Raw genomic sequence first — 27,435 nt, forward strand, 5'->3', positions numbered from 1 at the left:
ATGTTTTATTTGGTCTCTGAAAGACTGAATCTGAAAGTACAAAACAGTTTCCAGTTGATAAAGTTACTGGGTCTTTGAATTTATGCATTTAGGTAAGCCAAATATCTATGTCATTGTCTAGGTGGAATTCTTTTTTTTTTGGCATAACTCAAATGCTTTAAATCTTACACTTGTTCTTTCAGATCATTGGTCCCAACTTCTGGCAGCCAGATGTTCATAAATTAAAAAAAAAGTTGTTTGAAGGATTCAAACCTGCTTATTTTAAAAAATTATACATTGATGTACCGTATTTGTTAATTTGAATAGTATAAAACTCTTATATTATTTAACTTTTCATGTGGTTGTATCTTGATTCTACAACAAGATTGCTAATTTTTTGAGTCAGGGATAGTTCATTTTCTTTGCAATATTTCTCATATGTAGTAAGGACCCATTCACATCATTTGTTCATTGATTGATTTACATCTGTGTCTCACCTAATCCAACAATTTAGAAATAAGCAATATTAGGATCTTATCACTTAACCATATATCAACCAAATGTGCAAATTCCTAACGACATCTGCCATACTCTGCCTGTGCATGTCAAATCCAGCTCAAGGCAACTTGATAAAATTGACTTTCTGATTAAGATTATGTATGAGGTGAAGGAACTTTGTTGATTACCTCAGATGCGTCTGAAATCATCATGTGTGTCAGTGCTGTGGTGAAGCAGGAGGAAGTGGAACTGTTGTCATTTTGAAGATTAGTGAATTAACTGCATTTTGGCGATCATTCCCTACATCAAAATCACATTTCTTCTAGCCAATGTATGTAGCCAATTTCAGATGCCTTGTAAATTTGTGTTGGTAAGTTTTTTGCTTCTATTACTGAAAATCAAGAATGGAACTTCCCGAAATTTTTTGTATATATATATTTTTTTTTTCCAGGAATAGAATTTAAAAATCTCAACAGTGAAATACTATATCTACTACCATGACTACTTACCAACTCAGCATTGTTCTCGGGGAGTTTGTAATCATAGGAGTAAGGGTAGAGTATCATCTGGGAGTATGAGTGGATCGTCAGATATGCTTTGATGGAAGAGAGGTTGTTGCGGATGAAATTAGCCAGGGCCTTGGTCTCTTTTTCAGACTCTGCAGCAGATCCACAGTAAGTTTCATCACAGGGGTTTTTAGAGGCTCCGATAGCTGGAAAAACGTATTGTTGTTAATGGCAAATGGTCATCTGCTGACGTTCCCACAGGTCATGTTTCAAAATTTCAAATTAGAGAGTTAGAGAGTTAGAAAATAAGTTGTTTTCACAGGAGTTTTTATAATCATCCTCATGTATATGTACATTATAAAGTATGCATACATTTAGTCACAAGAGTAGGGTGTTTTTAAGCTAACAGGCTAAAAAGTTGCATGTGAAATCACCAATATGTCCCTGTGTAGTGCTAAACAATGAGATCAATATAGTGTAAGAAGACTAATAAGTAGGGACAAACTAATATCCGTGAGAAATTTCTGTATTAGTATAATCATTTACTGAGAGTTGAATCACAAAATTATAATCACAATTTTATTTAAATAATTGTTTAAATAATTATTTAATGATGGTCTCCTCTAGATTTTACATTCCACAAGTAGTAGGATTATGTCTGGTTTGTTCAGTCTTATGTTTCCAGCGTCTAGCACAGCTGGGAACATAATAGAATAAGCAATACATTTTTATTGACTGAATAAACAAGCTGTTTATTGTCTGTGCTTTCAGAAAGTTAGAACTCTAAAAGATAAAATTTTATATTTTTTTCTTATTTTAGACACTATTGTGTTTTCCTGTTACTTTCTTCCTATGCTTTTCAAAAGATGCGTGCAAAATGGTCAGCCAGATACTTACTGCACCAACCAGCATCAAAATTTCTGTTGGGGTCTGTGCCAATGCAGGTGGATCCAGCGTTGGTGGAGCGGGTCTTTCTCCACATTCGGTACTGAAAAGTGCAGTTTATGGTTAGGACAAGTATAGTAGAAAGTGGTTGGTTTTAATTTCATTAGCCCCTCTCAGTATTGGTTCATATACCTTGGTCCAGGTATAGATGTAGCCATCGATATTGACCACAGGCAAGACATAAAAGTCTAGCTTGTCGAGAAATTCTGTCATGTTTCTGTCATGTCCATAGGTGCGAACAGCCTGTGTATAAATTACAAAGCAGAATTTCATGGAAAAATGGAATGCATTATGCTGCTAAAATTTACATAGACGAGATGAATGTTGACTTTGGTAACAAAAGTGGCATCCCCTTTTGAAGTAGATATTATTAATATTTAAAAAGCAAATAGCAAAATATTACTGACAGTTTTGTTTAAAATAGTTTCTAGTTCTTACCTTTTTCTAGGATACTCTGTCTCAGTGGTCCCCAACCTTTTTGGCACCAGGCACTGGTTTCGTGGAAGACAATTTTTCCACGGATGGGGGTGGGGGGTGTTCAGGCGGTAACCTGAGTGATGGTTCAGGCGGTAACGCGAGCGCTGGGGAGCGGCAGATGAAGCTTCACTCACTTACCCGCCACTCACCTCCTGCTGTGCGGCCCAGTTCCTGACAGGCCGTGGACAGGTACCAGTCCACAGCCCGGGCGTTGGGGACCCCTGCTCTATTTCATCCATATATACCTCATATAATTATTACTTTTTATTTTAACTATTTACTTTAAAGATGAACGAAAATTCAATAAAATTAAAGACTTAGAGAACGTGAATACTCATTTCCTTTGAAATAGTAACTGTAATAACTTTTTTTCAAAGTTAGTAGGATATGAGGGTAAGAACTTTTTTTCAAAGTTAGTAGGATATGAGGGTATTCCTAGTAAGTAAGGAATGTCTGTGGATGGCTCTGCATGTTCCTAATACTGTCATCTAGAAATTTGTTTAATTTTGGTGAGACCTCCTGTAGATGGTCTCAGTAGAGGAAGAAGAATGAAAAAGGCTCCCACTAGGAAGTGAGATCACACTGATGGATTTTGGAGAGGCTTTCACCAAGTCTCAAGTTGCATAATGATGGAAGTCTTCTTATTCCTCTTACTTGAGAAGGGAACTCTGTTAAGGGTCTAGCTCTCCCTGCTAAGTGATGTGGATACCTATCTATGAATGAAGGACCTCATACCCATTTATTATGTTCTCTTAGTCACAGTTCTTCAGCCCCAGGATTATATTAAATTTACATTCAACTCTTCCCTAGGCTTGCTTGAAGAGATTTTTAAGGTATTTATGGTTTCTGTGTAGTAACAGTTTTTATATATTCTTCATGGCTTTATACATGTATGTTTATTAAAATAACACATGGTAAAGCATGTGCTTTTTATGTTGGAAGAGCTATAGAACCATGTTCTGTTAGTGGTCTGTGATTAGAGGTAACCAAAGTAATGATGAAAGTCTTTCTTTCTAGAGGGCAGATAGTGAGATACTCACTTAAATTAAATGGTGCCAATTGGACACATAACATGTCTAGAAACCAGGAGCCTAAAGAATAGATACAGAAGTGCTTTACCCAAAAGAAATTATCTTGTATATAATAATAGTCTTACATTTTTAAAGTATTTCAATATTTTAAACTTTACTTTTGAAATAATTTTAGACTTATAGAAGAGTTGCAGATACAGGGAGTTCTCATATACCTTTTACCCAGCTTCCCCGCATTGTAGTTGGTCATCACGTCTCCTCTTATCGGTGACAATTCCTCAGACTTTCCTTTGTGACTTTGACACAGGTGTTGTTAACCTTGATCACTTGGTTAAGGTAGTTTCTGCTAGGCTTCTCCACTGTAAATTTTGCCTTTGTAATGTAATACATATTTTTTAAGAGATACTTTGCTGCTGCAAATAACCTAGTTCTCTTTAAACTTTTACCCACTAATCCTTATATCCATCTGTAGATTTTCATGAAGTAGTTATTACTGTGGTGTTCTAATGGTAACTTTCTATTTTGCTCATTTGTACATCTATTAGTTGTAATTCTTCTATAAGAAAGAGTTGTTCCTTCTCTCCCTTTTTTTAATTTATTGAATCATCTATATCATTATGGACTCATGGATATTTAAAAGGGTTTCTACATATATCTTACCATTAGAATTATAAAGGAGTGGAAAACAGTATCATTTAGAATAGGGACCACTACGTATTGTTTTCTTTTACTCTGAAGTATACATTGATTATTATCTAGGAGATAATGATCAAGTTAGTGGTTTTTCCACAATCATTAACTTTTAAATGACCTATCCACGATATTTACTACCTGTTAGCCTTTCTACCAAAGGGGGGTAAGAAAGTTAAGATGAGTGAAATACAAATAAATACCATTTGCTAGCTGTTTAAAAATTTTGCCTTATCAAGTTTCTTGGTGACCTTTATAGCTTGGACCTTGGAATTATGAATTTTTTCTATGCTATTATTCTCTTTTATTATAGTTAGATTACAAGGGATTGATTGAAATAAAAAAAAATACTTTCTACTTTCCTCTGCCAGTAATCATTCTACATACTGACCTCTCTCACAAACCACTGGCAAAATGCCGGGGAAATCCACTCTCTGGCATGGAAACCGCAGTCCATGAAAATGGCAGGCTTATTTGGTCCAGGTCTGCCAACCTATTACAAACAAAAGGAAAAGGGAAACTGTGATTCATCATATTCAGGGGTTAACATTCACTACCCATCTGGGCTTTGGACTCAACAGGTGAAACCTGACAGCAGCAAGAGGTACATTCCATGATTAAATTAAAACATAATACTAGCACGGTATGTTCTTGCCTCTAGACACTAACAGTATTTGAGCTAAGGCTTACATGGCTGTTTATTATTTTTATTAAGCTTGACAAGCTCATATTTTTCAGAAGATGCTTGATTACCCTGCTTAATTGTACTCACATGGAGGTTATTTTCTGCTGCTACTATTAGGAGACGTGACCAAGACAACTGGATGAGTAATTAGAAGTAATCATGATTGTTGCTAATCTTGTAAGAAGTTTTCCTTCTCTCCCATTTATTCCATGTCTTTTTTATTTTCTTCATTAGAATTGCATGATAAAAAATGGCATTAGAGGACGACAGAAACAAATTGTTGATACGCTGTGTACCGTGGTCTGATAGATATGAAGTTTATGAACCTCTTTAGCAAATGGATTTGCAAACAACATCTGGGAGAGGACAATTTCATCAAGGTAGATGATCATTTACATTGCTTACAGGAATGTGGTTAAATTTATAGGACTTCTCTTATTTTATTGCATTTTTTCTTTTGAATAAATCAAAATAATGATTTAAAAATTCACATATGATGAAACAATCTGGGGAATCTGTTTGAGGCAGGGAAAGAGTTATAACTATGTTTGGGATGAATATGTCTGTGAAACAGATGTTAATGTGTTAGAATTCATTGATTTAAAGCCCTCAGACATGGGAAGGTTATGGTTAAAAAGGATTACCTTGAGGAGGTACATAGTGTTTCCTAAAAATGTAGTTCCGATGGCACTGCGAGAGATGAGGTCTGGATTTTCGCTGGCGACTTGTTGAGTCCAAGCCTCTATCTACCAAATGGAACCATTTGTGGGTTAATGTGACATTCTTGGTTCAATTCCCAAAGCAATGTCTGTCTAAATCACGTGCGCATCATACCGTTTCCCAGTTGTTGTACTTCTCGTAACTGTGTCCAGTTGCACGGACCCTGCTATCAAACTGAGCCTCCAGCACAGATCTGAGGTTGCTTATTAATACCCTGTAATAAATCAAAGGGGGTGCTCTGTAAACATAAGCATGTTTCCCAGTCAGCAAAAACCCAGAGTTTCTGCTTTAGCCGATGGTGCAGTACATTCTCCATGAAGTCATCAGATCTGTCCTCTGATTATGCCTTTCAACTTGAGCTACTCATCACAAAGTAAGTAAATCATTGAGAAGGATACTGGAGACTATGAGCAAGGCAGGCTCTTCTTTGGCCCAAACTTCACCTGTTTGGGGGTCCTTGGACCTTAAACTTGGAAAATGATTTCCCTGGTACCTGGGGCATTATGCATCAGGGCCTTGGGCTCAACACAGAAGCATGCCCTTAAGCCCTATCAGTGGTCTTTCTTCCTCAAGATTTTCCTTGTTTTAGCACTGAAAGTCCCATGTCCCAGGAACCTACTCAATCCCAGTAGTAGTAGATTGGGACAGCCAGTCACCTGAGGCCTTTCTCTAGGTTTTGAGAAAAATATCTTGATGGGTGGAAATTCAGAAATATTGACAAGCTAAAGATTTTTTTAGACCAAAGAATACTGAGTTTAAAGTATTCGTTTCTGCTTGCCTTTCTTTTGGCTGGTTTAAAGTAATGTAAGAATGGTTCTGTAGTAAGGTAATATGACAATTGGTGACGGAAACTTTGAGGCTTGCTTATTTCTAAAAATGATTATTCAGGTGAAAGGTCTTATTATAAGAGGCACGTGTGAAGGTGTGGGTATATATGACTTTGTTTCTCTTTGCTACTTTTGAGTGGAAAGTGTGTTCTGAAGGGACAAAATTTTATGAGCATTAATGTCCTTGATCATAGACTGTAAATATCATGGGCAGTAGTTAGTTTACAGAAACTTCTATTATCCACAGTCAAGCCTTGAAATGTTTTTATCTGACACACAGAGAATTGTAGCCGCATATCAAAAGTCTACTTCTCCTCCGGCTGCCCCAAGGGCATTCTGATGAAGTATGTCAGGGACATCCTCTGAACCTCCCTCCTGCTGTCTCCTTCTTTTGTTTAACTGTGCATGAACTTGTGTCTGTTTATGGAAAATACCATAAATTAATACTAAATGATATTTGTTTCCTAGCAAGAGGCAAATACTGTCTTAAGGGCTTAACTATCTTAAGGTAGTATTAAAAAAAAAAAAAAGGAAAAGGAGAAGAGTTTAATATTTATTCTGTGGAAAGAACATTTCCCATTAAGCAGCCATCAGTACTTTGTTAGTGCTTTCATTTCTATGGCTGCTATAAGTTACCACAAACTAAGTGGCTTAAAACAATATGAATTTATTATTTTACAGCTTAGAAATCCAACACAGGTCTCACTGGGCTAAGATCAACATGTGAACAGTGAAGTGCTTTCTGGAAGCTCTAGGGGAGAGTCTGATTCCTTGCCCTTTAAAGGCTGCCCACATTCCTTGGCTGTTTGCCCTTCTCCATCTTCAAAGCCAGCAATAGCAGCTCAAGTCCTTCTCATGTTTCATCACTCTGACTTCCTCTTCTGCCTCCTTCTTCCACTTGTAAGGACCCTGTGGTTACTTTGGACTTCTCAGGACAATTTAGGATAATCTACCTATTTTAAGTTCAACTGCTTAGCAAACCTTAATTCCATCTGCAATCCTAACTTCTCTTTGTCATTAGCATATATTCAGATGTTCTAGGGGTTGGGATGTAGACATTTAGGAGGGACAGTCATTCTGCGGGCTATAGTTAGGAACAATGATTATAGTAAGTGCTATAATTAATTATATTCAACACCTAAATTGGATTGTTAGGGAATAGGGTGGAATTAGAAAGAATCTAGAATTAGAAACAAAAGATCAGGGTCATAGTTTTGCCTAACATGTAAATTGGTTTCAGCAAAGTCATTTAATCTCTGGGCCTTATTTCATACTTTGTATAATGGGATATTTATTAGCTGGTATTCAATGTCCTTTTCAGTTCTAAAATGCAATGACTTGACTCAAATTCCTAGGCCTTGGTCATTTACATAGATGTCTTCCAAGGTTTATGAAGAAAAAAAATTAAACTACAGTAAAGTTGCCAGTTACCACCTTCATAAACTCTAGGGAAACATCTAGAATAGAGATAGTTTAGGTAAATGATTGTCAAATATAGCTAAAAACTAAAAACAAAACCAAAACAAGTAAAACAAAAACATTGAAAACTGAAAATCAACAGGCAGAAACCTTTAAGAAAACAACTGTATTCCAAGATTATCAGTTTGAAAGAACAAACTGATAATTCCAAGATTATCAGTTCGAAAGAACAAATCCTGCCTAACAAGGATGAACGTCTCTGACAGAATGGCAAAACTAAAAATCCAAGAGGAAATGGTAAATGACATCTACTTTCCCTTTAACAAGATTTTCCATTGACAGCGAGTAAAATAATCATCTAGGTCACATGGCTTCTTAGTGGCTGCCCAGAGAAAAGAAATCATCAGTTAATTGCTCCCAGGCATTCTACAGCCTCAGGACATTCAGTAGACATTTGTCCCTAAGACCGTAACCATAATGATCTCTGACCTACCAGGAACCAGCTCTGAGTAGAGGGGGGAAATAGGCTTCCACAGCATATTGCAATATCCTTCTTTTGTATACAATCCTCAAATTCGAATTGTTTGGGAGAATAAGTGACAATGTGGAGGTTAGTGTTTTGTTTGGTACTAAGAAGAGATAACCTGTTAGAGTTATTATTATGTTAATATTTAAACATTTTCATCAATAATCAGGACAAGGAAGCATAATAAAACCAGTTAGATTTAAGATGACACCCAAAAGTGTCCTCTAGTAACTTGCAAAAGAGTATCAGAATGAGGTTGAAATGTGGTGCTTTTGCCTGAAGGTGGGAAATTGGCCTTAAATGATCCTTTCCAGCCCTATGATTTTATTAGATTTAGAACAAAGTACTACTTTAGCCACATTACAAAATATTATTACTAAATAATGAGCTTCTATTCTAGGAGATTAAAATAATGACTCATAATGTAATAGGGACTGCATTACAGCTCCAAAATACAGAGGCATGTACACTATTTTATACTTTTATATGTTCCTTTTATAGTGCTATCCCACTTCTTTTTTTTTTTTTTTTTTTTTTAGCATGCAGGCAAATTAGGTAACGGGACTCCCAACAAAGCAAGAAACACAATGTCTGAGGAGTAGAGACATGAGTTAGTTTTCTCCCCCTTTCAGATTCCTGAAAAAGGAGTATTAGGTCAGTCCCCAGACTACACACCCGTTGCTATTGAAGAACATTACTATGTACACATTGTTATCCAAGGACACTTTACTGATCGAATCTGAAATATGCAAAAAAATGTTATAGGCAGATAGCAACCATCAGTCTCTTCCTGCATTGGATAAGGCATAGACCACTTTACTGAAATTTGTAAGAAGGAATTCGGTGAAGGGCCACCCACCGAAAGATTCTGTCAACTTGGCTTCAGAACCATAAGTGGGAGATGTACACCATCCAATTCCTAGTCTTTCTGTACCTAGGGTGTGACATAAGCATTTAAAAATACAGTTATTGGCGGGGGGTGAAGTCAAGATGGCAGTGTGGGAAGATGCAGAGTTCCCGTCTCCCCACAACTAGGGTGCCTGCCGGATGCTGGTGGGGGACACCGTTGCCCAAGGAGACGGGAAGAACCCCCAAGCGAACTGGTAGGACGTGGGAGTACGGAGTCTGGACAGGACCGGCGCCCCTGAGAGGTGGCTGAGAGGGACCCTTGGGGACTCAGATCAGGAGGGGAATGGGCCCAGCGTTTCCCCTGCCCAGTCGGCCAGGGAAGTCTGCCCAGCTCTCAGGCCAGGTCCTATGCCCTCAGAGGTCCCCTCCAGGCCGGGTTGGTCCTGGGAGCATAGGAGGGAGCCCAGGAGAGAACAGGAAAGGTAGGTGGGAGGGGTCCTCCAGGACCAGAGGAGTAGAAAGGAGCAGAGGGCGTTTGCTCCACCCACTTGGGCTGGGGGAGCCGGCTGAGCTCCCAAGCCAGTCCCCTGCACTCCAAAGTCCCCTCTAGGCCACGTGGGCCCTGGGGGCCTAGGAGGGAGATCAGGAGAGGCAGGTGAGAGGGGACCTCCAGGAGGAACAGGAGAGGAGTGGAGGAAGCCTGCTGGGCTCCCAGGTGGGGTCCTCTGCCCTCTGAGGCCAGAGGTGGGAAGCATACCTGGGCATCTTCTGTTGAGCCTAAGGCTCCCCCACCCTCGGACTTTTCCAGCCCTGTGGGTTCTAAGCAGAGGCCCCGCCCACCACCCAAACCTCACCCCTGCTTAGGCCCTGCCCTCCACAGCCAAGGCCTTTTCCACCTTTTTTTTTCTTCCTTCTCCTCTTTTTTACTATTGTGGCTCTGTTTTGCCTTCCAGTTGTTGTTTCGTCTATATTTTTATTTTTATATGTTTTCTAACATAGCTGTTAGTTTCTAAGTCTGATTTTATTTTTTACTTTGTTATTGTCCTTTTTTTTTTTTTTGGCCATCCTGCACGACTTTCAGGATCTTGGTTTATGAGCCAGGGGTTGGGACGAAGCTCCTGTGGTGGGAGCTCTGAGTCCGAACCACTGGACTAACAGAGAGCCTCACACCTCAGGGAATATTCATTGGAGTGAGGTCTCCTGGAGGTCCTCATCTCAGCACCAAGACCCAGCTCTACCCAACAGCCTACAAACTCCAGTGTTGGAAGCCTCAGGCCCAACAACCAGTAAGACAGGAACACAATGTCACTTATAAAAAAAAAGGAAAAAGAAAATTGAGACGGCAAAATAAAAATGTCACAGATGAAGAAGCAAGGTAAAAATCTACAAGACCAAATAAATGAAGAGGAAGTAGGCAATCTACCTAAAAAAGAATTCAGAGTAATGATAGTAAAGATGATCCAGAATCTCTGAAATAGAATGGAGGCATGGACTGAGAAAATACAAGAAATGTTTAACAAAGATCTAGAAGAACTAAAGAACAAACAAACAGAGATGAAAAACACAGTAACTGAAATGGAAAATACACTAGAAGGAATCAATAACAGAATAACTGAGGCAGAAGAATGAATAAGTGAGCAGGAAGACAAAATGGTGGAAATAACTGCTGAGGAACAGAACAAAGAAAAAAGAATGAAAAGAGTTGAAGACAATCTCAGAGAACTCTGGGACAACACTAAACACACCAACATTCAAATTATAGGGGTCCCAGAAGAAGAAAAAGAAAGGGTCTGAGAAAACATTTGAAGAGATTATAGTGGAAAACTTCCCAAACATGGGAAAGGAAATAGTCACCCAAATCCAGAAAGCACAGAGCATCCCATACAGGATAAACCCTAGGAGAAACACACCAAGACACATATTAATCAAACTAACAAAAATTAAATTCAAAGAAAAAATATTAAAAGAAGCAAGGGAAAACAAAAAATAACATACAAAGGAATCCCCATAAGGTTATCAGCTGATTTTTCAGCAGAAACTCTGCAGGCCAGAAGTGAGTAGCAGGATATACTTAAAGTGATGAAAGAGAAGAACCTACAACCAAGATTGCTCTACCCAGCAATGATCTCATTCAGATTCAACAGAGAAATCAAAAGCTTTTCAGACAAACAAAAGCTAAGAGAATTCATCACCACCAAACCAGCTTTACAACAAATGCTAAAGAAACTTCTCTAGGCGGGAAACACAAGAGAAGGAAAGACCCACAAAAACAAACCCAAAACAATTAAGAAAATGGTAATAGGAACATACATATCAATAATAACCTTGATACAGATGAACCAGTTTGCAGGGCAGAAGTTGAGACACAGATGTAGAGAACAAACGTATGGACACCAAGGGGGGGAAAGCTGCGGGGGGTGGGGATGGTGGTGTGCTGAATTGGGCAATTGGGATTGACATGTATATACTGATGTGTATAAAATTGATGACTAATAAGAACCTGCAGTATAAACAAACAAACAAACAAAAAACAAATAATACTAAACTTTCTTTGGGTTATTTGTATGGAAATATGTTAATATAAATGTTTCAGACATTACATGAAATTTCTAAAAATCTTATATGTTCTGGTATAATGTTATAAGTCATAATTCTAGTTATTTAAAATGTATATCTCAGAAATAACTAAATTTCCTTGTCAATTGCATTATTACGAACTTTCATCAAATCTTTAACCGTGGTCACTTTTAAGTCTTTTGTCATTTACAGATAGTTCTGGGTATACTCTGATGCTTTTGCAAAAATGTTCCTGTAAAAGGGTTTCATCTTCAAGGAATTCATGGAAAAGACTCTGACAAGTACAGGTTTCTGGTAACTATACTGCTGAACTGAATGAATAAGCATTTTCAGAACTCTAATGGAAAACTGATGAATTCATATAAGTGCTAACAAAAGATCAAGATGAAAAAAATTAGTTACATGGGACTGAGTGAACTGATGAGGATGATTATAATTTTTGTGACTTTCTGTTTGAATTAAAAAAAAATCCCACAAGGACTCAGAGGCAAAAAATATACAAATCAGTTTTCACTGCAAAGTAAAGGAGCTGTTACAGTGGAGGATTACAGGACTGAATGTCAATATTATGACATAGTATGAATGTGTTTTGTGTTTGGTAATTGCAATCATTGTTGCTTTTGTTGTGGTCATCCATTTACAATGCTTGGTGTCAGTTTATCTGTTGTAAAAAAAATACAGTGTGTGTGTGTGAAAAGAAAAAAAAATAACCTTGAATGTAAATGGATTAAATGCTCCAACCAAAAGACACAGACTGGCTGAATGATACAGAAACAAGACCCATATATATGCTGTCTACAAGAGACCCACTTCAGACCTAGGGACACATACAGACTGAAAGTGAAGGGATGGAAAAAGATATTCCGTGCAAATGGAAATCAAAAGAAAGCTGGAGTAGCAAACTCATATCAGATGAAATAGACTTTAAAATAAAGGCTGTTACAAGAGATAAGGAAGGACACTACATAATGATCAAGGGATCAATGCAAGAAGAAGATATAACAATTATAAATGTTTATGCACCCAACATAGGAGCATCTCAATACATAAGGCAAATGCTAACAACCATGAAATGGGAAATCAACAGTAACACAATAAAAACAGGGGACTTTAACACCCCACTTACACCAATTGACAGATCATCCAAATAGAAAATAAATAAGGAAACACAAGCTTTAAATGACACAGTAGACCAGATAGATTTAATTGATATTTATAGGACGTTCCACCTGAAAGTGGCAGAATACACTTTCTTCTCAAGTGCACACAGAACATTCTCCAAGATAGATCACATCTTGGGTCACAAATCAAGCCTCAGAAAATTTAAGAAAATTGAAAATCGTATTAAGCATCTTTTCTGACCACAATGCTATGAGACTGGAAATCAATTACAGGGAAAAACCTGTAAAACCCACAAATACATGGAGGCTGAAGTGCACTACTAAATAACCAAGAGATCACTGAAGAAATCAAAGAAGAAAAAAATACATAGAAACAAATGACAACAAAAACATAATGACCCAAAACCTATGGGATGCAGCAAAAGCATTTCTAAGAGGGAAGTTTATAGAAATTCAGTCTCACCTCAAGAAACAAGAAAAATCTCAAATAAACAATCTAACCCTATACCTAAAGCAGCTAGGGAAAGAAGCACAAAGAAAACCAATGTCATTATAGAAGGAAAGAAATCATAAAGATCAGAGCAGAAATAAATGAAATAGAAACGAAGGAAACAATAGCAAAGATTAATAAAACTAAAAGTTGGTTCTTTGAGAAAATAAACAAAACTGATAAACCCTTAGCCAGACTCATTCAGAAAATAAGGGAGAGGATGCAAATCAATAAAATTAGAAATGATAAAGGAAAATCACAACTGACACTACAGAAATACAAAGGATTATAAGAGACTACTACAAACAACTATATGCCAATAAAATGGACAACCACGAAGAAATGGACAAATTCTTGGAAAGGTACAATTTTCCAAGACTGAACCAGGAAGAATTAGAAAATATAAACAGACCTATCACAAGTAATGAAATTGAAAGTGTAATTAAAAATCTTCCAACAAACAAAAGTCCAGGACCAGATGGCTTCACAGGCAAATTCTATCAAATATTTAGAGAAGAGCTAGTACCCATCCTTCTCAAACTCTTCCAAAACATTGCAGATGGAGGAACACTCTCAAATTCATTCTATGAAGCCACCATCACCCTGATACCAAAACCAGAGAGGTATCACAAAAAAAGAAAACTATAGAGCAATATCACTGATGAATATAGATGCAAAAATCCTCAACAAAATACTAGCAAACAGAATCCAACAACATATTAAAAGGATCATACACCATGATCAAGTGGGATTTATCCCAGGGATGCAGGGATTCTTCAATATATGCAAATCAATCAATGTGATACACCATATTAACAAATTGAAGGATAAAAACCATATTATCATCTCAATAGATGCAGAAAAAGCTTTTGTCAAAATTCAACACCCATTTATGTTAAAAAGTCTTCAGAAAATGGTGATAGAGGGAACCTACCACAATATAATAAAGGCCATATATGACAAACCCACAGCAAATACTGTACTCAGTGGTGAAAAACTGAAAGTATTTCCACTAAGATCAGGAAGAAGACAAGGTTGTACCCTCTTACTGCTCTTACTCAACATAGTTTTGGAAGTCCTAGTCATGGCAATCAGAGAAGAAAAAAGAAATAAAAGGGATACAAAATGGAAAAGAAGAAGTAAAACTGTCACTGTTTGCAGATGACATGATACTATACATAGAAAATCCTAAAGATGCCACCAGAAAACAACTAGAACTAATCAGAGAATTTGGTAAGCTTGCAAGATACAAAATTAATGCACAGAAATCTCTGGCATTCCTATACACTAACAACGAAAAATCAGAAAGAGAAATTAGGGAAACAATCCCATCTACCACTGCAACCAAAAGAATAAAATACCTAGGAATAAACCTACCTAAGGAGACAAAAGACTTGTACTCAGAAAACTATAAAACACTGATGAAAGAAATTAAAGATGAGATAAACAGATGGAGAAATATACCATGTTCTTGGATAGGAAGAATCAACATTGTGAAAATGACTATAGTACCCGAAGAAATCTACAGATTCAATGCAATCCCTTTCAAACTACCAGTGGCATTCTTCACAGAATTAGAACAAAAAATTTTACAATTTGTATGGAAACACAAAAGACCCTGAATAGCCAAAGCAGTCTTGAGGGATAAAAACAGAGCTGGAGGAATCAGGCTCCCCGACTTCAAACTATACTACAAAGCTACAGTAATCAAGACAGTATGGTACTGGCACAAAAACAGAAATATAGATCAGTGGAACAGGATAGAAAGCCCAGAGATAAACCCACACACATATGGTCAACCTAATTTATGACAAAGGAGGCAAGAATATACAGTGGAGAAAAGACAGTCTCTTCAATAAGTGGTGCTGGGAAAACTGTACAGCTACATGGAAAAGAATGAAATTAGAACACTCCCTAACACCATACACAAAAATAAACTCAAAGCGGATTAAAGACATAAATATAAGACCAGACAGTATAAAGCTCTTAGAGGAAAACATAGGCAGAACACTCTTTGACATAAACCACAGCAAGATCTTTTTTGACCCACCTCCTAGAGTAATGGAAATAAAAACAAAAATAAACAAATGGGACCTAATGAAACTTCAAAGCTTTTGCACAGCAAAGGAAACCATAAACAAGATGAAAAGACAACCATCAGAATGGGAGAAAATACTTGCAAATGAAATAACAGAGAAAGGATTAATCTCCAAAATATACAAACAGCTCATGGAGCTCAATATCAAAAAAACAATCCAATCCAAAAATGGGCAGAAGACCTAAATAGACATTTCACCGAAGAAAACATACAGATAGCCAAGAGGCACATGAAAAGATGCTCAACATCACTAATTACTAGAGAAATGCAAATCAAAACTACAGTGAGGGGCTTCCCTGGTGGCGCAGTGGTTGGGAGTCTGCCTGCCGATGCGGGGGCACGGGTTCGTGCCCCGGTCCGGGAGGATACCACATGCTGCGGAGCGGCTGGGCCTGTGGGCTATGGCCGCTGGGCCTGTGCGTCTGGGGCCTGTGCTCTGCAGCGGGAGAGGCCACAGCAGTGAGAGGCCCGCGTACCGCCAAAAAAAAAAAAAAAAAAACTACAGTGAGGTATCACCTCACAGCAGTCAGAATGGCCATTATAAAAAAATCCAGAAACAATAAATAGTGGAAAGGGTGTGGTGAAAAGGGAACCCTCTTGCACTGTTGGTGGGAATGTAAATTTATACAGCCACTATGGAGAACAGTATGGAGGTTCCTTAAAAAACTAAAAATAGAATTACCATATGACCCAGCAATCCCACTACTGGGCATATACGCAGAGAAAACCATAATTCAAAAAGACACATGGACCCTAATGTTCATTGCAGCACTATTTACAGTAGCCAGGACATAGAAGCAACCTAACTATCCATCGACAGATGAATGGATAAAGAAGATGTGGCACATATATACAATGGAATATTCCTCAGCCATAAAAAGAAATGAAATTGAGCTATTTGTAGTGAGATGGATAGACCTAGAGTCTGTCATACAGAGTGAAGTTAAGTCAGAAAGAGAAAAACAAATACCATATGCTAACACATATATATGGAATCTAAAAAAAAAAGAAATGGTACTGATGAACCTAGTGGCGGGGCAGAATAAAGACGTAGACTTAGATAATGGACTTGCAGACATGGGGTGGTGGGGGAAGCTGGGGTGAAGTGAGAGACTGGCATGGACATTTATACACTACCAAATGTAAAATGGGTAGCTAGTGGGAAGCAGCCGCATAGCACAGGGAGATCAGCTCGGTGCTCTGTGACCACCTACAGGGGTGGGATAGGGAGGATGGGAGGGAGGCTCAAGAGGGAAGGGATATGGAGATATATTTATGCATATGGCTGATTCACTTTGTTGTACAACAGAAACTAACACAGTATTGTGAAGCAATTACACTCCAATAAAGATCTATTAAAAATTCTGTTATTTTTCTTGGTGCACACATTTTTAATTTTTTCCCATGGTAATTCAGAATCTGATTGAAACTACCAAATGATGAAAGTCTTAGTGAAGAGGGTTGGAACCACTGAAAAATCTGAAAAGCTATTTTGGTAGAACTTGTACAGTAGATGGTTCCTGTTACATAGAAAAAACAACTGCAAATTCTTGCCAGCAGGAAACCATCTAAACACATATTAGTTACCACATGAGGTAATAATGGGATGCACAGGGACTGCTGGCAGCCCCGGCAAGGATATTGCTGGTGTGCTTCTCCAGGATTTCTAGGGAGTTATTATTATTACTTAATATTTAGGAAATTATATGCCACAAATGTGCTAAGCAAAAATTAACAAGATCTTAGCCTTCAGGGAACATCCTATATTCTACGTGAGACAGCATTTATACACAATTCCCTAAACGTTTACGCATTAAAAAAAGACATGAATTTTCCTCCCGGTAAAAGGAGCTTGTTACCTGATTGGAAGGTGTTTTACTACTTTGTGTTCTGAGTAGAATTAGGATGTCAATTCAGGTGGCTAGGGTTAGCTTATGGTCACCGGTCTTCCTTCTGTTTTTCTTAAAGAACTATAAGGAAACTCATCTTTTTGAATATTATTAAGGGCTCCTATAGGCTAGGATTTTAGAAGTCCTTCCTAGTGTAATAAAAAGAGCAAAATATCACAGACGTGAATCTTAATCACATTTTGAAACTTACTGTATTATATCTTTGTTTTAAAAAGACGGTCAATTCTTAAGGTCACATTTTGACACTTCCCTCAAGCAGAAGCAGATAGCTAAGCTGTGTGAAGCATGATAATGGGGTTAAACAAAACAGTTTCTGTTGACCTTTAAAAGATGTATAATCTACCTCTTTGTACAAGAGTAAACTATAGCAGCATTCACAGCAATAAAAGTATCAGTTGAAGTTTATTTACATATTGTTTTATTTCATCTTCACAACAGCCCTTTGAGAGTGGCATTATACATATCTTCACTTTATGAAGATAAGGTTAGAAGGATTCTTTCCTTATAAAGACAAGGGAAGCTCAGAAAGGTTAAGCAAATTATCCAAGGTCAGACAGCCAGGAAGTTGCAGAGTCAGGATTTAAGCCTTGTCTGTTTTTTCCCAAGGCATTTGCTTGTTGCATTATGCTGTACCACTTCTTCTAATGGAGATGCAGATTTTATAGGTGACAATTCTGATATCTTTACTAGCATAAATACTATTCTGTAGTTTTAGGATGTGAAAAATAAGAGAAAATATCTGTTAAAATTATGTAGGTCACAGTTTCTCAAAATATAATGGAGACTTGAGCTTATGGTAGGGGATTGTTGGATAAACATTTGAATGTTCAAGACTGGAGTGTGAGATTGTCTCTTTGCTCCTTGCTGATCCACTTTCTGGAGGAAAAACTCTGCTTTAGACTAAAGACCTCATTTCCTCCCTCCCTCAAATGCAGATTGAGGGAGGTTCTAAGCCTTAACATATAGTCTGTTCTCTACCTAGACTATGCTTTTTCATTGTCTTTGTTTGGCTAACTCCTCGTCTTTTATTTCTCAGCTGAAGCCTCCTTTCCTAGTATGGCCCTCCGTGATCCCTAGACTTGATCTATTCCCCTGCAATTCCAGCTCTTTACTCTTCTTGACATCTGTTACACATATTGTAATTCTTTGTTCATTTTCCTCTGAAGGGGATGGGCCCTATCTATTTTTTCAGCATTTGTTATATGTAGATGCTCACTATCTATTTGTTGCATCAACAGATGGACAACTGTCTCCACTTAGAGGACATTCTCATCTTAAAAGGCTTAGATGGATCAGTGCGGTATTTGGGGAAGATTCATGGAGTGATCAGCTTAGCCAACTCTACTCTAGGTCTTTGGGGAACCACTTTCCTTTCTTTCAGTCCTTTTCTCCATGCCTTCTCCTACCATTAGAGATAGTTGGGGACTTTGGGAGGAAAAAGGAGAGAAGGACCACTCAGTCTGACTCTAGTCTGTTCCTTAATCTAAAGGAGCATGAAGAACCCTCATGGCTCACAATAGGTCTGGTGATCACCTGGCAAGAAGACTTGATATGATTTGGCACTAAAACTGTGTTGGGCTGATAATAGAATATCCATCGGTTTGGCCTTTAGTCTATATATCACTTGTAAACCATTAGCAGGTCAAATATGTGGCTAAAGAGTTAGGATTCAAGAGTCAAACCTGTTTTTATTAGAGCAATAACTAAACACAAAATCTACCAGACTTGACATCTTAAGACTTGGAATTCAGGGCCAGCTCTGCCATGACCTATCTGTGGGGCCCTGGGGAAGCCATTATCTTGGTCTTATTTTTATCTTCTCAGGTTTTTTTTGGAGACCAGGATGAGAGCATACATGAGAGAGAATTTTCATAACTATAAAACATAAACTTACTCGTATTGTAGTTCATTCTGCTTCAGAAAGTCTTCCACAGTGAAAATATCGTCTGCTTTAACACGGAAGTCAGCTGTACTGTGAGGTTTGATTTGTGTGACAGAATCTGGTTTCCAGAAGTCAATCTGAATAAGGAATAAGATGTATTGTACTGGACGCCTATAATTCAATGGGCGAATTATCACCAGCAAGCACACTATTGCTGTACTCCAGTGAGTTATTTTCAGACTCAAATTATCCATGAAATCTCTTAAAAATCTCTCCCTTGAATGAATAAGAGTTGCGACCAAGCAGTTAGATGTCAATAAAAGTGTTTACACATACATACACAGCATTAATTGATTATGAACAAGCATGAAGAGCATATAATTATCTCCCATAATGCTAGTTAATGGCAGTATTCTATAACTGCTCTCTTCTATTTATTGATTTTCTAGAACAGTTGCTTATTGTGATAGCAATGTTTGTGGTAGTGGATGCATGTGCTGAATGAATGATGCTGAATTAACTGGAGCCACAAAATTTAAAAGCGAGAAATTGAGCTTTCTCTTACTTTTTAATGGACTCATTTTATGAGTTTATCTTGGAACTCAGTGCTATACAAGTCATAGTAATGTGTGGAGCCAAGAACATCCCTGACCTGTGGGGGATCCATCAGGGAGGAAAAATGTATCTTTCCACAGTGGTTATGTTGGAACCATGGCCAGAAACAAAATATTCTTGAGGATCCAATAATGTGCGGACATTTTCATTTGTTCAATTATTCATCAGCTATTACTGAGGACCTACTATGTGCTAGGCTCTGTGCCTGAGACAAGGAATACACTAGTGAGCAAATCAGACGTGGGGAGATTTTAGAGGAAATTGTGCACAAAAGTAGTATGACATATTTGATAATTCTAATGTTTTTCTTTGTGGATGTGTGGTTTCAGATCTCCTTTTCCCTTGGGAAAATATTAACCAATGACATTCCACCTCTCACAGGTCTCTGTTTTTCTGTTCTTTGCTTGAGCTGAGTAAAGGCCTAGAAACCTGAGGTGACCCTGACATTGGATCTTTCTCTGCCCTGTTTCTCACTCAATACCTGTTTAGATATTTATGAGCTAGTCTCAGGATGGAGATATGACAGGTGGTGGTACTTAGGACCATTGCTTTGGAACTTAGAAGGGAGTTTGGGCACACTTAGAGGTTGTGAAATAGAAACTGATGTAAGATAATAAGATGACTCAATTTTAGATATACCTGTGGAGAATCCAGGTGCCTATATCCTGTCCTGGTAATCTTCAAACCTCTGTAGATGTCTAGAGGGTACTGAATCATGAGTCAGGGTCATAGGGAAGGTCAGGGGAATGGGAGGCAGGGACATTAGGATTACACAGGAGGGATTCCAGAAAAAATAGTGTGAGTATGGTTGTCACTAAGGTATTGGAAAGAGAGAGTACTGATAATTTGACAAGGACTGGCTGCAGAATGTGATCTATTGAGTCAAAGATGAGAGGATAAAGGTGAGAGGTTAAAAGATAGTGGAGGGGGACTTCCCTGGTGGTCCAGTGGTTGAGAATCTGCCTGCCAGTGCAGGGCACGTGGGTTTGATCCCTGATTGGGGAACTAAGATCTCACATGCCAAGGAGCAACTAAACCTGCATGCTCTAGAAGCCCGCATGCCTCAGCTACAGAGAAGCCTGCACGCTGCAATGAAGAGCCCGTGAACACAGCGAAGATCCTGCGTGCTGCAACTAAGACCCAACATAGCCAAATAAATAAATAGATAAATATTAAAAAAAAAAAAAAGGAGTGGAGGAAGTATAAAGGCTTATCATGATAAAGACAGAGAAAGCAAGGGCTGGTGATGAATTCTAGTTAGCCAGCATTGTAAAGAGAAGGGCCATGAAGACAAGCACATTATAGGAGAAAGCATATTTTTAAAAGTTAACTCTGAATTTGTGTTCTTAATAAATGCCTGTCATTCCACGGTGGGATGGGAGAGGGAGGTGTATCTTTATTACAGACACAGAGGTTTAGAATTGGTAAAGCACATAAAGTCCTCCAAGCATCTGTAGGCAACTTGACAGCGCCCCACTCATACTTAACACTGGAGCCTTTTAGCGTGCTCAGGAGACTCCCCACTGCCAAGATGTGCATCTCTGTGCTTGAAAACTCCCCCAAACTGGAAAAAGCCTAACAGCTCGCAGCAGGCAGGAGGTGCCAAAGAAATAACTCTTTCCAGAGAAGTGCTTAACCAATGACCCTAGCAAGTTGATGTCTAAATATTCCAAATCTGTCATTTCTCAGGTGGGATAATTTTGATGCCTGTGGTTTGCACCCTTTCCTGGAATTTCTCTGTAGGATTAAGCTCTAGTCATCCTCTGTGATAGCTGGCTTAATAGTGCCCCTTTTGTTTGCTGCCCTCCCTTCTTTGTATCACTCCTCACTTGTCTACCCAGGCTCCCTGTACTTTCCAAATGAAATCTTTGCCCTTGAATCTTTGTCTAAGGGTCTGCTCTGGAAGAACCTACATTAAGATGGTAGCTTCCCACTTAGAGTGACAAATACCTGCACAATATCCTTGGTGATGGTTCTGATACAATCCTGAGTATATCTAGTACTACTTCAGAACAGCCTAATTGCCTTTTGATGGTTTTCCTTCTGATATTAAGTTGAAAGTTGCCTTCCCTAATCGTCTAACCTCTTGTACAAACGTTTGTCCTGGTTCTGCCAAATATTGGGAGATATATATATATATATATATATATATATATATATATATATATATGTAATTTCTCAACCCCATTTAAGAATATATATATATATATTCTTAAATGGGGTAGAGAAATCTCATAAGCATGTTTGACAGAAGACTTGCAGACCTAACCTGAGGTCCTGTAAAAACTCTCCTTTGACAAGGAGAAAATTGGTCAGCAAACATACCAACATCCAACACTATGGAGTCCGGCAAATATGATGCAGACTTAGTAACCTGGAGTTAGTCCCCAGTTCTTAGGAGAAACGGAGCCAAAAATCAGGAGCAACATTATAGCCTTATAGATCTTTACAATGCATTAAGTGTGGTCACAAATAATGAACTTAAAATATTGGTACAGGGAGATAAATATAAATTTCGGTAATTACCAACACTTTGTGAATGAGATCTATGTTTAAAATATGGAAGTGGAGTAAAATATGTGATATGAGATATGGGGAATTGAATTATTATATGTAAAGGAGTTATAAAACTAAGGTTATAAAATTATAAATCCAGGAACCTGAGTGACAACCATTTGTTGGAAGATAAAGGAATATCTTTAAGTGATACCACTGTGGGAATGTCAACTTAATCAGCCAGCTGGCTAATATTTAAAGAGTCTTTCCTAAAATATATTACAAAACCAGCACAAAAGCAAGTAGTGTATTCACCTTAAATTCTTTTGGGAAAAAGAAGGATTCATAAAAGAATAAATATTTGTGTTGGGGAATTTTGGTTCTTCACAAATTTACACAAATTTGTTTCTTCACGTTACGTTTGACTATGAGTTGAGCATATGATAGACTCTTCCTTTATCTTGATGGAATTTTCCTTTCTTGTTGGAAGAGGAAATGACTTCTACTCTAGGCCTAGTTCCAGACAGCAGGGAGAAGCTTACAATCATAATGGAAGTGTTGGGAACATTGGAAGACTGTAACCAAGTTACCTTGGGCATGCACCTGAAACTACAGAAACAGAGTTCAAGAAAGTACTGCGAAAAGAGAGTAGGTTTTGTGGGGAATGTCTCCAATAAAGGAACAAGGAGATAAAAATGAAACCCTTCCTATACAATTACATATGGAAAGAGGGAGGCTGCTAGAGTCCATTGTGGTCACAGGTCTCTCCAATACATTCAACTTTTAAAAGGACATGTTCAAAAGCAGGGAGGAAGGACACACGGCCAAGGATGAATACAAAGACTAGATGCCCTTGTAATGATCTTATCAGGAAGGCTACAGTCCAGAATATGCTGCACTTGCAAGATTGCTAAGGAGAGTAAAACTTCCTTTTTTTTTTCAACATCTTTATTGGAGTATAATTGCTTTACAATGTTGTGTTAGTTTCTGCTTTATAACAAAGTGAATCAGCTATATGTGTACATATATCCCCATATGTCCTCCCTCTTGCATCTCCCTCCCACCCTCCCTATCCCACCCCTCTAGGTGGTCACAAAGCACCGAGCTGATCTCCCTGTGCTATGCGGCTGCTTCCCACTAGCTATCTATTTTATATTTGGTAGTATATATTAGTCCACGCCACTCTCTCACTTCGTCCCAGCTTATCCTTCCCCCTCCCCGTGTCCTCAAGTCCATTCTCCACCTCTACGTCTTTATTCCTGTCTTGCCCCTAAGTTCTTCAGAACCATTTTTTTTTAAATTCCATATATATGTGTTAGCATACGGTATTTGTTTTTCTCTTTCTGACTTACTTCACTCTGTATGACAGACTCTAAGTCCATCCACCTCACTACAAATAACTCAATTTCGTTTCTTTTTATGGCTGAGTAATATTCCATTGTATATATGTGCCACACCTTCTTTATCCGTTCATCTGTCGATTAAAAATCTCTTTTTCAATCATGTTGGAAATAAAATGAATAAAGAAGAAACACGCAGTCTCACTGCTTGGAGCTAAAGTATGTTTGCAGCTGGAAGAGAGGAAGTAGCCAGATTGACCTCTTGTTTGGCTTTTGTCTTTTCTAAGGAGTTTTATACTATCTCTTGTTTTTTCTACTTCTACTGAGAGATGAAATTACCATAAGTAAAGAAATTTTCAAATATTATGATTTTAGCAGAAAAACCTTCTTTGGAAAGAGAACATTGAGGCCCAGGATAGATAAGCAGAGAGGGGATTAGTCTGGTAATGTAAATTGCACTCAAAATCCTGGATCTAATGACAGTAATGATAACAAACGCTTACATAGTTTTTACTGTGTAAGTTCTTTCTGAGTACTTATATTAATTCTTTTAAATCTCACAACAATCCTGTAAGGTAAATGCTCTTATTCTCCTTATTTGACAAATGAGAAAGTTGAGACCCGGAGAGGCATCCAAGGTCCAGCTAGCAAGTGGTAGAGCCAGGAATCGAACCCAGGAAGTCTGAGTCCGGATTCTCTGCTCTTGGCCACCAGAAAATGCTGAATTTTAGGTAACTAAAAAAATACTGAGGATGTGATTGCAGAACTTTCTCAGCAATCTTGGAGGAATCAGAGCTTGAAGGGATCACTGAGGAGTGGAGGGGGCATGTCTTGGATTTCGTGAACAGGAAGACACGTGAATACCAGGAGCGGGAGCTCCAGGGGCCTGGCATGGATACTGGCAAAGTAAACTGGAAGCAGATGGACTGTGAATATTCAGAAAAGGAAGCCATGATCCTTGGGAGCCAGCACGGTTTAAAGCAAGAATAAGTCAAGCCAAAAAAAAGAAAAAAAAAAAAATAAGTCAAGCCCAATTAACTTCATGTTATCCTTGAAAGAGACCACTAGCCTGATAGGATGCTGAATCTGGATCTTAGCAAAGCTTTTGACCAAGTCTGTGCATTTATATTCTTCTTTACAAGCTGGAAAGCACAGTGTTAGCTGTAGGTAACACCACAGTAACTTGGGTAGTAGAGCAAACTCATCCAAGGAGAGTTGGTTAATGAACCACCTTCAGTGCTTACTTAACACTGTGTCTGGCATATTGGAGCCTCATGATAAATAGGTATTAAATGAACGAACCATGAAGGGTGCCTCTAATTCTGTGCTGACCCCTGACTTACTTAATGTTTTTCCTTTATCAGTGACAAAGATAAAAGTCAAGAAGGCATGTTTATCAAACTTGCTGGTGATACAAACTTAGGGCAAAGAATTATTTGGATGAGTGAGTTAATTTTTAAAACTGTCTCAATATGCTATCAAGATAATTTTTAACAGAGTAAATCTAAAATCCTGCATTTAGGTTAAAAAATCAATTAGGCAAGTATAGAAGGAAGAATACCTTGCTTGAGGGTGATTCATGTGAGAAAAAAATAGCCTAATAGTTTTGATCGGCAATAGGTGTTCTGTAAGCTAAGAGCATTCTAACTGTTCAAGGTGCTAAAAAGAATCTTAGGCCCCATTAATAAGTGTCTGCTTTACAAATGAAAGCAGGCAATGGTCCTACAGTATGTATTAATCAGAGCACACCTGGAGGTCCATTGTCAATTCTGAGAGCTGCATTTTAAAAAAGAAATATAGACAGAAAGATTGAGCTATATTCAGAGGTGACCAGAATGATCAAGTGTCTGTAAACCAGTGCTAAGAGAAATGATGGAAGGCCCGGAAAAGATAAATCTTAGAAGTGAGACAGTATTTGACTCAGCTAGGTCCAATGGGTCAAAGATAGAGAAGGTAGCTTTCAGCTCAGTATAACGATTAAAATCATTTGTAAGGGCTTCCCTGGTGGCGCAGTGGTTGAGAGTCCGCCTGCCAATGCAGGGGACACGGGTTTGTGCCCCGGTCCAGGAAGATCCCACATGCCGTGGAGCGGCTGGGCCCGTGAGCCATGGCCGCTGAGCCTGCATGTCTGGAGCCTGTGCTCCGCAACGGGAGAGGCCGCAACAGTGAGAGGCCCGCGTACCGCAAAAAAAAAAAAAAAAAAAAAAAAAAAAAAAAAAAAAAAAAAAAAAAAAAAAAAGATTTGTAAGGCAAATTTGCTACCTTGAAAAAGCAGTATTCCTACTATTCTTGGAAATACTCAAACAGTTTTTATCAGGGCTAGTAACCAGGGATGCTGTTTCCACTGAGGAAGTTCAAATTTGAGTGGAAGGCTGCAGTAGATGACTTTATATTATCTTTCAATTCTAACCTTCTGAATTTGTTTCAGATTATGACACTCTTTACCTTCTTTTTTCCTCCACACCTTAAAAGCTAAAAAGATAACTATAGAAAGATAGATGGTTGGATGGATAGATAGATACTTAGGAGCTAGTAGAATATTTTGGTTTCTGTATTCATGAAAAGATAGCATTAGATCAAGTAAACTATTGTGGTCAGCAATAGCTTCCTGACACACTATATATATAAAATTAAAACTGTCAGTTTTCATCCCATATACAGTGAATTTTTTAAAATAAAGTAGCCTAGAGATTTTGGTTTCTTGAAAGTAAAATATGAAAATCACTCCTGGCTTTTTACCTTCTTTACCTCCTTCATGCCATATCATTAAGAGGGCCTGAATCAAGGTCATGAAAACTCAAGCTGTTTGATTTGGAATGAAAGAAAATCAAAGAGAACAGATGATACATGGGATGTGGAAATGAATATCAAGTTGGACAAAAGCCCAGTTTTTCTGTAATATCCAAGCTCATCATTTTTCTCTTTTGCCTTAGAAGGGAAGTTACTGTACATTAAATGTTCTATGACCTTTGCAACAGTTTCAGCTCATTCAGTTGTCATGCTCTGGAAGCTGTTTAAAAGTTACCCTGGATTTATAATAGGGCTTATGGCAATCTAATTTAGGCAGAAAAAGAAGGCATGGGGGCACTAAATGTTTTTCAAGTTTTTATTTCTTGCTACAAAAGCGCTATAGTTAATATTTCATGTCATTCTTCCTTTGATGGAATCATAGTGTAATCTAAGATTTTAAAATAAGTGTGAAGGAAACCCTATAGCATAGAATTGTTATTTACCTGCCTGGTGCTGGCCAACTCACGGAGTAAGTTGATGTCATTTTCATTTTCAACACTGACACGGAACACCTTCTCCCTGAATGGTGAAATACAGAAGAAGGAGAGAAAATTTAAAATTGGGTAATGTGTTCAAATTTTTTGGCTAGCAAAGAAGTGCTTCTCATTTAAGGTGTCAGTCACTTACCCTTCAAAGTGCTCACCAGAATTGTGAGCAGAGGCTAGGGTCACAGTCACGAGAATCAAGAACGCCAGCATTGTGCCTGATTAGGTCTTTTGGTGGGTTTCACCTGCTTTTATAATTGGGGTGTTCTTTGTTTACTTCTCCGGATTGCAAATAGGCACTATCAAGTCTTGATTAAAGGTTTTCCTGGCATTGTTGCCCTGGTAGATGCGTAAAGTCTGCGAGTATATCTCTCTTAACACCTGTGGAAACAGCAAATAATCTGAAGTTCAGCCTGTCTGATTTGGATGTCAGACCTAGAATAGTCTGGAGGTAAAGGAGTTTTAAATAAAATCTATTT

General features: G+C 38.1%; 1 protein-coding gene across 1 annotated transcript in view; it reads right to left on the minus strand.

Moving 5' to 3' along the window:
- CPB1 (carboxypeptidase B1) overlaps positions 1-27,169 on the minus strand; it is a 39,663-nt gene extending 12,494 nt beyond the window's left edge. Inside the window, exons 1-9 of the mRNA XM_019934127.3 lie at positions 27,099-27,169; positions 26,915-26,990; positions 19,243-19,367; positions 5,646-5,745; positions 5,456-5,557; positions 4,518-4,619; positions 2,061-2,171; positions 1,881-1,971; positions 987-1,189 (exon numbers count right to left, since the gene is read on the minus strand). Of these exons, the coding sequence (XP_019789686.2) occupies positions 987-1,189; positions 1,881-1,971; positions 2,061-2,171; positions 4,518-4,619; positions 5,456-5,557; positions 5,646-5,745; positions 19,243-19,367; positions 26,915-26,990; positions 27,099-27,169 (981 nt within the window). The remainder of the gene's footprint in view (positions 1-986; positions 1,190-1,880; positions 1,972-2,060; positions 2,172-4,517; positions 4,620-5,455; positions 5,558-5,645; positions 5,746-19,242; positions 19,368-26,914; positions 26,991-27,098) is intronic.
- Between the last annotated feature and the right edge of the window lie 266 nt (positions 27,170-27,435).

Source organism: Tursiops truncatus, chromosome 4 (assembly GCF_011762595.2).
Source record: "Tursiops truncatus isolate mTurTru1 chromosome 4, mTurTru1.mat.Y, whole genome shotgun sequence".
Taxonomy (NCBI): domain Eukaryota; kingdom Metazoa; phylum Chordata; class Mammalia; order Artiodactyla; family Delphinidae; genus Tursiops; species Tursiops truncatus.